This window comes from Schistocerca cancellata, chromosome 5 (genome assembly GCF_023864275.1).
Source record: "Schistocerca cancellata isolate TAMUIC-IGC-003103 chromosome 5, iqSchCanc2.1, whole genome shotgun sequence".
In the NCBI taxonomy this organism is placed as follows: domain Eukaryota; kingdom Metazoa; phylum Arthropoda; class Insecta; order Orthoptera; family Acrididae; genus Schistocerca; species Schistocerca cancellata.
In genome coordinates this window covers 432833631-432846215 of record NC_064630.1, presented here as the reverse complement: position 1 = coordinate 432846215, position 12585 = coordinate 432833631, and the positions used below count along the sequence as shown (strand labels likewise).

Below are 12585 nucleotides of genomic sequence, written 5' to 3'. Positions count from 1 at the left end.
AAAAACTATAGGCATTGATCTGTTGTAGAATTTTAGAACATGTTTTTTGCTCATGTATCTCCGGCCACCCCTTTCCACTAACCTTGCCAAATCTGTTCCTAACAATGCAGACCCTGCCTCAGTGCAGGACATAGCACCAGTGAAAGAAAGAAAGAAAGAAAGACGGAGTACATGAAAGAACTTGCCCCCCTTATAACAGCCATGTACCACAATTCTTTAGAGGAACGGAAGGTTCCAAATGATTGGAAAAGAGCACAGGTAGTTCCAGTTTTCAAGAAGGGTCATTGAGCAGATGTGCAAAAACTATAGGCATTGATCTGTTGTAGAATTTTAGAACATGTTTTTTGCTCATGTATCAGGTCATTTCTGGAAACCCAGAATCTGTTCTGTAGAATCAACATGCATTCTGGAAACAGCGATTGTGTGAGACCCATCTCGCTTTATTTGTTCATGAGAACCAGAAAATATTAGATACAGGCTCCCAGGTAGATGCCATTTTCCTTGACTTCTGGAAGGCGTTCGATACAGTTCCACACTGTCGTCTGATAAACAAAGTAAGAGCCTACGGAATATCAGACCAGCTGTGTGGCTGGATTGAAGAGTTTTTAGCAAACAGAACACAGCATGTTGTTCTCAATGGAGAGACATCTACAGACATTAAAGTAACCTCTGGTGAGACACAGGGGAGTGTTATGGGACCATTGCTTTTCACAGTATATATAAATGACCTAGTAGATAGTGTAGGGAAGTTCCATGCGGCTTTTCGTGGATGATGCTGTCGTATACAGAGATTTGCAGCATTAGAAAATTGCAGCGAAATGCAGGAAGATCTGCAGCAGATAGGCACTTGGTGAAGGGAGTAGCAACTGACACTTAACATAGACAAATGTAATGTACCGCGAATACATAGAAAGAAGGATCCTTTATTGTGTGATTATAAGATAGCGGAACAAACACTGATAGCAGTTACTTCTGCAAAATATCTGGGAGTATGCGTATGGAACAATTTCAAGTGGAATGATCACATAAAATTAATTGTTGGTAAGGCGGGTGCCAGGTTGAGATTCATTGGGATAGTCCTTAGAAAATGTAGTCCATCAACAAAGGAGGTGGCTTGCAAAACACTCGTTCGACCTATACTTGAGTATTGCTCATCAGTGTGGGATCCGCACCAGGTCAGGTTGACAGAGGAGATAGAGAAAATCCAAAGAAGAGTGGCGCGTTTCATCACAGGGTTATTTGGTAAGCGTGATAGCATTACGGAGATGTTTAGCAAACTCAGGTGACAGACTCTGCAAGAAAGGCGCTCTGTATCGTGGTGTAGCTTGCTGTTCAGGTTTCGAGTGGGTGCATTTCTGGATGAGGTATCAAATATATTGCTTCCCCCTGCTTATATCTCCTGAGGAGATCACAAATGTAAAATTAGAGAGATTCGAGCACACATGGAGGCTTTCCGGCAGTCGTTCTTCGCGCGAACCATACGCGACTGCAACAGGAAAGGGAGGTAATGACAGTGGCACGTAAAGTGCCCTCCGCCACACACCATTGGGTGGCTTGCAGAGTATAAATGTAGATGTAGATGTAGATGTATATATGATAATCTCTAAATGATTTTTTCCACTAATTGACTGTACAAACTTCTTTATTTGATATAACTATCATGATTTTGGGCTTATGTCATTATCAAGTAAAGCACTGACAAAAATTTTTTTGTATAAATGCATGGAAAAGGAGAAGGACCAAAATTTCAAAACATTATGCCATTCCAATGTCAGATTAAGATTTGTTAAGTTTTAATCGGCACTGGAATGGCATATAGATGTTAAATTTTGGTTCTTCTCACTTTTTATGCATTCGTACAGAAAAAAAACAGCATTCTGCTTGGTAATGGCTTCACTCTAAAATCATGGTACAGGTATCAAATAAAGAAGTTTGTACACTCAAATGGCGGAAATATTATTCAAACATTAGTAACACAATTCATATAATCAGAATTATGTGACTAGTCTGTTTGGACTTCTTAAAATGCAGACAGCACATTGATGGTTTACTTTCACTTCAAAGATGTTATTATCTCAAAGTTGCATCACGAATCTCCCACAAATGGCTCAGTTAAGACAACTATGGCATGTAAAATTTGTAAGTAGTTGCAGTGTGCGCCCATTGATGAGACAAATCTGGTACTCATACTGGAAATCTAAAGATGCCACCCATTTCAACACAGGATGAGTGCATTGAGATGTGATGCAATGTGGCTTCAGCTGCCAGAGGCTGCATTCATGTGTGTGCGAGTTACATTTGTGTGTGTGTGTGTGTGTGTGTGTGTGTGTGTGTGTGTGTGTGTGTGTGTGTTAATTCCTAATAATAGACCAAACTGCTGTCATCAGTCCCTAAACTTACACACTACTTAAACTAACTTAACATGAACATCCATGCCCAAGGGAGGATTCAGACTTCAGACCTCTGATGGGAGGGGCTGCACAATCCATGACATGGTGCCTGAATATGCGCGGCCACTCCGCACGCGCGCACGTGTGTGTGTGTGTGTGTGTGTGTGTGTGTGTGTGTGTGTGTGTGTGTGTGTGTGTGTGGTCTATTATTGGCAAAGGCCTCATTAGCCGAAAGCTTATATTGTGACAGTCTTTTTGTTGTGCCTATCTGCAGCACATCATCTCCACTATACGGTGAATAGCAACTTTCCTTTTCATAATAGTGTTACATTCCATCCTAGATATTCCATTGTTTGTAAACCAAATCCAGAATTTATAAAATGCAAATGTTAATAAAAAGTAGTTGTAGAATTACTAACTGCATACACATAGCATTAAGTTTATATATGACACAGTTATTATTCAACCATTCAGTTATTCTAGTTACCTGAAATATGTACCAGTAGGATCAATGACGACTGGTGTCTGGCTGGGACCGTTTGGACAGTGGAAACAATACACATATCTTTTTCTGTAACAAACAGATGAAATTGCTTCTCCTGACATGAAATATGCCCAGAAATATACAAAGCAAAATAATATGCATCACATGCAGTAAATAAAGAAGAAATAAAGCAAAGCAATTCTTTTGTTGTAAAGCCAGCACAAAGACAAATGTTAACAATTACAAGACGGAGTTTAAAAATTTTTTTCAGTCCATCATAGTAAAAGGTTCTCTTTCTTCATACCACTGTCTGTATTCCACCCAGGATTAGCCAGTGTAATACAAATTAAAATTGTTTATTCTTTTAGTTCTTTATATTATTAGCAGTTTTTCAACCACAAATTGTCTGCATATATCATACTTCCAATTTAAACACATGATTTCTTCATTTCTTAACACAGTCTATGATTTTTATCTAGGTATCTGATATATAGATTATCTAAGGAATACCGTATGAAATAACTAACTGAATGAAGAGAGACAAGGACAGACAGGAGGAACAGGGAAAATGAAGACAGTGAAAAGAAGTTAGACTAAATACAGAACACAAAATTGGAGGAAGTTGGGAGGAATTCCATGGAAAATTCTGAAAATTAGATTACACAGGGCATTCAGAAGTTCCAATTACAAATTTCTAGCACTTTTAGAGAGTCACGAGTACATAATATTTTGAACAGAAACCCACGCCCAGAAATGTACCATTTCCATACTATGAGTTTTAATTTAAGGAATTGAATTATGTGTGATACAGTACTATTATTAGGCAACAATTAAAAAGGAAACATAACGAAACAACCATTTATGACTTAAGCACATTTGTTAGCATTAAGACTTAAACATTATGACTCTACAGCAATAGTCTATTGCAAGAAAAGTGAAAATTTAATTAATCATCTTCAGCAGTCTCTGGCTGAAATTGAGGCCTGGGTGAGAAATAATGGTCTGAAATTAAACCTAACAAAGACTCAAATCATTCACTTTACCACAAAACAAGCTGTACAGGATATACTAGAAATACCATATGAGGACAATCACCTTGCCACCATAAACTGTAGCAAATTTCTAGGTGTAATGCTGAACAAGAATTTATCATGGACAGACCATGTAGATGCCATGTGTCACCAGCTAAATAGTCTAATATTTGCAATGAATGTTATAAGCAGTACAATAGAAACACCAGTCAAAAAAGTTGTACATCATGCATCTTTTGTATCTGTGATTAGATATGGTATAATTTTTTGGGGATCAGAAAAAACAAACTTATAATGAGTCTTTAGGCTACAGAAAAGAATCATTAGAGCCATGGCAGATGCAGAAAAACAAACAAACATGCAGACCTCTGTTCAAGGCCCTTGATCTTATGACTATTCCTGGTCTCTATATCTATGAGACAATTAAGTTTTCTAAACAAAACCCACAACTTTTTGAGGATAACCTGTTTAAGCATGATTATGAAACAAGAAACAAATATCAGTATAGGTTACCAACTCATAAGCTAAAACTACTGGAGAAGACACATTACTATATGGGTCTGAGGTTGGGAAATAAAGTCTGTGAAAACTTAAAAATTATGAACCAGAAGAATTTGGACATCATTTTAAAAAATACCTAGCAAGTAAATATTATTACAGAGTAGAAGAATTTATGACTTAGTGTCACAAATAACTGTGCCTGATGTTACATTTTATTCTGTCATGCGAAAAAAGTACTTTAAGTAAATATTTATTCTTAATTTTACTTTATTTAAAACATGATTATTTTAAATCATTTTGTGGTACTTAAAATTACAAAATACCTGTGATTATTCTGTATACTTACAATTAGAAATTAACTTTAAACTGACGAGTCATCTATATCCCAATCATCTGATTGTGTATGAAACGTTATGTGACAATAAAGTTTCTATTCTACATTATTCTAAAACAAAAAGAGACTCCAGCATACGGTATGTACAAAACAGTATTGATATATTACAACAGCAGCTCAACATGGTGACATCAAACATAGTTGCAGACTTTGTATCTATGAAGCATGTTCTGGTAAACACTCCCATCCCACCTGGCATCTCTTCAGTTTCTAATGCAGGAGCCAGAACTCATGCCAGCATATCTTCCTTTGTCTCTACAAGAGTCACAGCAGGGCAGATGTTAAGTGACATCAGGTGATCATCTGACATAGTACACATCATTCTGTCTACCTTATTGAATACCAGGACAAGCAACTCTGATACTTTTCTCTTTCCCTTAGCAGACATGGACCTATTACACATCTGAACTGAAACTGTCATAGAATGGAAACAGTATTTTTCTGGACATGGGTACCTATGCAAAATAATACATATTCATTTCCCCCTACATGTCCTAGAAGCTTGTATCAGAAATTTCTGAATACTCTGCATATACTTTTATTCCATAGACTCACAATGAGGAGGACCTCAAGGATGTAGAACATTTCATAAAACATGTATACACAAAAATAATGCTAATGTTCCTTCCCCAGACTGTAAATAAAATCCTCTTCATGAATGTAGAATAAGTAAAAAAAATCTTAAATATATTTTCATTTAAAAGGGTAACAACAAATTTGTCAGGAACGAGTAAATGTATATAAATGAGGTCCTGAATACAAAATATATGATCATTACAAGAAAAGCATACTATTCGTCTTGAAAATTATATGAATAAAAACAAACTAAGAAAAGAAAAACAGAGTATAGTAACTGAAATCAGACATGACAAGAAGACATGACAATGACTTGCCAAAAACTATGGAAAGACAAGAACAATGGTGGATGGACAGTGAAGACAAAATGGCAGAATGACAAGTCTGGAGACTGAACCAAATCAAGAGCCTAGACTTGGCAATAACAGGAACAAAACAACGATGAGTACAATGAGCAATATGAGAGCACAATCAGAACATGACTGAGAGTGCAATCAGAACATGACTGAGATCCAGACGCTTGCACTGCTGGCTTTATAGCACAGCTGTGAGTGCTGATACGCTGGTGTATGTGTGTGTGTGTGGGCGGGGGGGGGGGGGGGGGGCACAAGGGGGTGGGGGGGGCACAAGGAGGAAGGGGGTGGAGGTAGCCTGCATATAGCACAGATGTGGCAATAGCAGCATTCACAAATTTTTAGAGTGCCATCTAACACCTGCCGTAAGCCCACACATAGTGATGGGCTTTCAAAATTGTCAGGCTGGGAGACCAGCAGAGCACTCTTGAAAGATGTTGAAATAATTAATAAACAAATAATTTAATTAAGAAAATAAAAATTATGCATACTGGGGAAAATGAAGATCTATAAGAAGGTAAAGAATAACAAATGAAACATGTGGTGTAACATATGAGTAGTGTGTAACCTTACGTCTTCCTAGCCAACAAACAATCGTCACAATATATGAAGGTAGTATGTGTTCCCGAAAGAACAGATACCATTAATGACCATGCAGCTTCTCTAGAATGAAATGATAATTAAATCGACACCCTAGCTGCAAATAGGCGTTGATGTACGTTATTGGGGACTTGTTGAAAATGTGTGCCTCGACTGGGACTTGAATCCGGGATCTCACCAATGACCTTTGAAGGTATGTGGTGTACATCTATTGCCTGCTGCATTTGCCCCCACAACTGTTTGTAGGACATATGCAACTTATTATACTCCCCCCACACTTACCTAAATATGCCCTTCCTCTGCACTTCTCATCACAGCCTGAAAACACATCCTCCAACTCCTCATTTTGTTTCTCATCTCCCACACATTAAAGGTTAGTTTCAATGTCAATGGTGACTGGCGAGAATCACAGTCCACTTTCCAATTGCTGATACTGCAGCACTCCCACTCCATCCACAGTGAAGAGGTGAAATACTGCCATGAATAGGATTCCCTTCATCTTTATCTCTGATGTACAACAGCCGCAGAAGAAGGAGCAACTAATTACTGTCCCTCCCCCTTCAAAAGGTGTGATGTCACCTGACATAATTCTCTCACAAACATAGATAAGGAATCCTCAACATAAAAGCTCCATTATTGTGGCATGCAATAACTTATTCAGTACACACTTTTCAACAAAATGTTTCCTATGGTGGTAACCACACAATACCACACCTTAACCAACAGTGCAATTCAGCCTAACCTCTTAATTACATTACAATGTAATACAAAATAAAATTTTCCTCACTATTTCTTTGACCATAATCCATATAGTATTTTGCACACATGTTGCATAACATCCTTGCATTCACCCTTTTCTCTCTTTCTTTCACCTCTTCATAGCAGTGGATGCCGATATTTGTGGCAATGATTCTGCAATTTCTTGAAATGATCTTAAGCATTCAACATGAACTATCACTGCCATAGTGGCCAATTGAATATTGAATACTGCAACAATTTTCCCATGCATCAACCTACCAGCTCATGGCATTCCAGGGTCTTGGTCTTTGCCCTCTGCACATGCCTCCATACTTCCCTTAGAGTCTGACCAAAAATTCTGACTCCCTGTCCCTGCCAATTTTTGGTCTGACCATATCAGACAGTGAAGGTACCATATGTTCCTCTCATACACCACTGCATAAGGAGAGAGCTTGGTACCAGTGTGAATCCCGTAAGCTGCTACAACAAATATTAAGTATGTAACCCAGTCATTATGGTGAGAGTATACATAAAAACTCAACATGCTACCAATAGGACAATGCACATGTTCCATTCTACCATTAATTTGTGGTTGCAGTAGACTAATTCTTAATTTTTGAACAAATAGAAAATGATATATTTGTGGCATCAAGTCCAACATGAAATTTGCCCCTTGCTCTGTGGTTAATGTTTCAGGTGCACCAGACTTGAACAACCAGTTGTGACCACAACTTATGCCACCATAATTGCTTGCTGATTGTGAATGGCAATCATTTCCATGTACCATGAGAAATGGCCAATAATTATTAAAAATGAAATCAAACAATGGAAAATCAAGAATGGAATGTACCAATATTCTGAAATTTGTTGTAGCAGTTTACAGGGTTCACACTGGTACTGAGTGAGCTCTCTCCTTATGCAGTGGTGTATGAGAGGAAGATACGTTCACTGTCTGAGTGTAGCTCCAGCTGCCTGAGACTGCAGTCATATGTGCGTGTGTGTGTGTGTGTGTGTGTGTGTGTGTGTGTGTGTGTCTGTGGTCTAATTTTGACAAAGGCATTACTGGACAAAAGCTATATTTGTGACAGTCTTTTTGTTGTGCCTATCTGCCACTCATCACCTCTGCATATGGGGAGTAGCAAGTTTCCTTTTCACAGTATAATTAAAACTGAAATGATCTCCCCTTGTCTGCTGAAATGGAACTATGATATCCATCCCTATCATTCGAAATGGTTTAGTAATCTCAGGTAACCTTTGAAATGATACTTGCTTATGGTGCATGTCTGCTCAATCTTTTATGTATTTGCCTGCATCTTTCTTCCACCCCTTCCAGTAACATTCCACTACACTGTGGTTCAAAGCCCTGTAACCTCCAGGGCCAGATACCACATGGTGGTGCATTTCCTTTAACACTTCTTCCTAGAGCTTAGCCAACACCATCATGTGTGTCACCAACTTAGTTGACTTACAGAACAGGCTATCACATATGCTGAACTGCAGTTGTGTCAAGTACAGCTTGCAGTCAGTGACAACAGCTTGCACTGCTTGCCACTGAGCAAGGCTGTGACCTAGTGCTTGTACTATTATTGCCTTCCCACTCAACCCATCTTTGCTTCCATGCTTCTTCCCTGCCTTCTGCTCAACTTCATAATCAAACTCACTCAGTCTCAACACCCACCTTGTGAATTGTGAACCTGCCAGAAGCGTCTTTAAACCATAATAACCACTGTAGAGCTGGATGATCAGTTACTATCTTTAATTTCTTCCCATACAAATACCATCAAAAACATATAATTGCATGCATCAAGTTGACATTTCTTTTTCTGTTGTGGAACAGTTCCTTTACAACTTATTTAGATGTTGCAAAGTGTAAACCATAGGATTCTCCTCATCATCTACCACCTGACTTAAAACAAATCTCAATGCTGGGTTGTAAGCATCACATGACAACACAAACTCCATTTGATAGCATGGGAAAATTAACCTAGCTTGATGTCAAAGCTTTTTTTTAATCACTCAGATGTGGCTTGACACTCTTTCATCCACTTGAATTTCTCATCATTTTTCAATAGTTGTGTGAGCAGTCCTGCAACATCTGCAAACCCCTTTAAAAATTTCCTATAACAGTTGGTGTGAGCCTCAAAAGCAATTGCAGCTCCTTACTGTTCTTAGGAACTGGAAAATCTCCTCTATTGCTTGTATTGACTAAAAAAATTAAAAAAATAAAAAATAAATAAAAAAAAGGCCAAGGTTTCCGTGTCCCAGTACTGATTAAGACCCTTTGAGAATGGGAATGCTGTCTTTGGCTGGTCCTCTTGAACTACTTCTAACTGATGGCACACACTTCTTAAATCCATGGTGGAGTTATTGATGGTGTCTGTGATATTGGGTATCAGGTACACGTCTGTTATTGTTTTACCATTAAGATATCTGTAGTGAGAGAAGGTTCTATATTTTTTTGGAACTGCCTACCAACTTCTTGGGTATGGCCATGATGGCAGCTCCTGGTGCTCTCCTCTATTATTCCCCTGGCTACCTTCTGGTAAATGAAACCCTCCATAACTGGATGTAAATGCCAAGGTAAGTGAAATAAGGCAACTGAATAGATAAAAAATCTACTCACCAACGGGCGGCAGGAGCTCACATGTATAAAAAAAGGTTCTACTTATGCAAACTTTCAGAGCCAGTGGTTCCTTCTTTTGGCAGAAAGCCATTGGCTCTGAAAACTTGCATAAGTAAAATCTTTTATTTATACGTGTATTCTCCTGTCGCCACTTTGTGGGTAGAATTTTTAATCCATTCAGCTACATTTTATTGACAAAAATTGATTCTTTTTGAGGTATATGATATGGTTTTTGGTATACCAGTGCTTCATCCCTCTTGGGATGTGCTGTTGCACCACAGATGTTGCCAGCAACGGATCATGAGCAAAAATGAACACTTGAACTCTAATAGCAATTTCTCTACCTCCAACATTTTTATTCCTTTCAAATGCTCTATATTCCTATATAATGCAGTTTTATCAGAGGCTTCCATGTGACACATTTGATGTGTCCCAATCATCCTCCTCTAGGATATGTAAATTAGCTGGTAACAGTCCCTTTGTTAGCTTTACCTCATCGGCACCAGCATTATCTTAATTCATGGATACCACTCTCCCACAATCTCTCTCCTGCTCACATACAATGCTTCTTCTTACAGAACAATGTGATGTTTCGAGAGGCGACTGATGACCTCAGAAGGTAAGTCGCATAGTGCTCAGAGCCATTTGATGTTTCCAGTACATTGTTTTAGTGGCTGTATTACACATGGCATATCAGCAGCCAACTCTGGTTCTACATTCACCCACAGCAACTTCCCAGTGTCGACCAGCACAGTATCATGTGAATCAAAGGTTGGTATTTTTGTTCACAGTTTAACCAGTTTGCATCTCAAGAGAGATAAATCTAGTGACAGTGTTTCACTGGCAACAGTTTCCCCTAGCTGGAATGTTGTCCCTCTAAAGTTCCACCAATTTGTCATGATGTTCAAATGGAAAGTTTAACCCCAGGATCACTTGCATGAGACACTACTTCCATATAATGCTTAAACCGAACTACCCCAGCCTGAAAATTTAATATAATAGAACCAATGACTTCACATCATTGCACTGCAACTAACCCACACAACCTATAGCACAGTGAGTTAAATCGCTTCTAAGCTATGAGGTCCAGACTTGCCACTCACACATATGGCCCTGGGGCCAACAAAAATGTATGTTTTCTGCCTCCCGTGATTCCCTCTATACCACATTCTGCCTCTGCATATATATCAGTAGTACAAAATTTAACAGGAATGCTATTATGCAACAGCCTCCCCAAGATCATTATGAACTGTCTGATACCACCTTTTTTATACGCATCCGTGTATTTGTCATACGATGCAGTGCTTCGTAGGGCCTTTTTATGTTTATTTTTACAGGTATCATTCAGTTCAGTTTGCCCAAAAACCTATTCTTCTTTGTAAATACATGTAGAATATTCTGGAATGATGCACATTCTTGTGATTGTTAATAGATTGTTGTCATTAACAAAAATATATACATATGCCAAATTAAATATCAGATCATGAAAGTGAAGTAATAAATGTTTAGCAACAAATATTAAGAGGCTGTGGAAATGTTAGCATAAATCACTAATGCCATTAATTGCAATTTGTAATTCGCTAACACAAAAACCTCATTACGATTCAAATGAAAATAACAATCATTATCCAGTGATGTAATTTCACTTGTTATTAATTTTTATGAAAATCATTGTAATTGATGATGCTTGTAAATTATGCAGATATTTATCTCTTGTTAGTTACACCACCCAAATTTACAAAATTCCAGTATTTGAGAAAACATGTGTATTTTATTTATATAATCTGGCAAAGCACAATGTGCATACTTCAAACAAATGTTAGCAATAAAATCCATACAGTCACTAATTACAAAATTAAAGTAAAATCAAAATAATTAATGAAATCAGATTGTGAATTAATTTTCACACCTAAAACCAAGATGACAATAAAAATATTATGTTATTTGACATTATATTGTATAACCTGTACAAATGTAACAGAAGTTAGTGTGGATGAATTTTTTTAAAATTGTAAGTTATATTTTGCAATAAATTAACAATGTTAACAATTGTTAAAATTGCATTTAAAGCAGTGCAGAAGGCTGCGGGGGCAGTCAGTCAAGTTTTGTTTACTTCAGGAGTCAGTGCAGTTCAGTTTGGTTTAGCTCAGTCTCATCCTATTGTTTTGCACTTATGACAGTTCTGTCAATCAGCTGATGTCAATAAATAATTTGTCAAGCTTGAAATTTTTGTGATGGTCTCCTTATTTATAGCATCCACAACATCGATGAAATCCAGGCCAATGCAAGTTAAAAAGTAACATTTAAAAATCATTACAATGCCACTTAGACTTTAGTTACATTTAATGCCTGTCCACTTCCCCACTATAACTCCTGCTATGTCATTGAGGGTGTCCACCCATATTGTGGAACACTTCTGACACAGTCTGTGGACTTGCCCTGACTGTCCACATCTATAAAATCTTAGACTAGCAGAAAACACCCTTTATTTATGTGCACCCATTTTGTCATGTCAATTTCTTCAAACACTGTAGCCAACCTGACAGCAGCAAACAGGCCTTCTGGGCTTTTGGGATACCTGTATGAACCCTTCGAGACATATTGGGTGACAGGCACCAGAGGCAGGAATCTAGTGCCCTGCATTCCTGTTCTTGATGTATAACCCTAACTGCCTTATCACTGTCCCCAACTCACTCATCTATACATTAATTTTGCATATCCTACTTGTAAAACTTTCTACTGTCTCACCATTTCTCTTTGTAAAACAACATATTTATTCATGGAAAAACCTCATGTTACTTTGGTTCTTATATAGTGTAGCATGAAGCCTTGTTTCAGTTGATCAAACTTCTGTGCATTTCTCAGTCCCTCCAAACATCTCTGTTATAGCTCCAA

General features: G+C 37.9%; 1 protein-coding gene across 1 annotated transcript in view; it reads right to left on the bottom strand.

Annotated features, from left to right (window-relative positions):
- The window catches only part of LOC126189042 (FAD-dependent oxidoreductase domain-containing protein 1-like), a 213149-nt gene that overhangs the window by 110905 nt on the left and 89659 nt on the right, over nucleotides 1-12585 (bottom strand). Inside the window, exon 6 of the mRNA XM_049930894.1 lies at nucleotides 2878-2961. Coding sequence (XP_049786851.1) covers nucleotides 2878-2961 — 84 coding nt within the window. The remainder of the gene's footprint in view (nucleotides 1-2877; nucleotides 2962-12585) is intronic.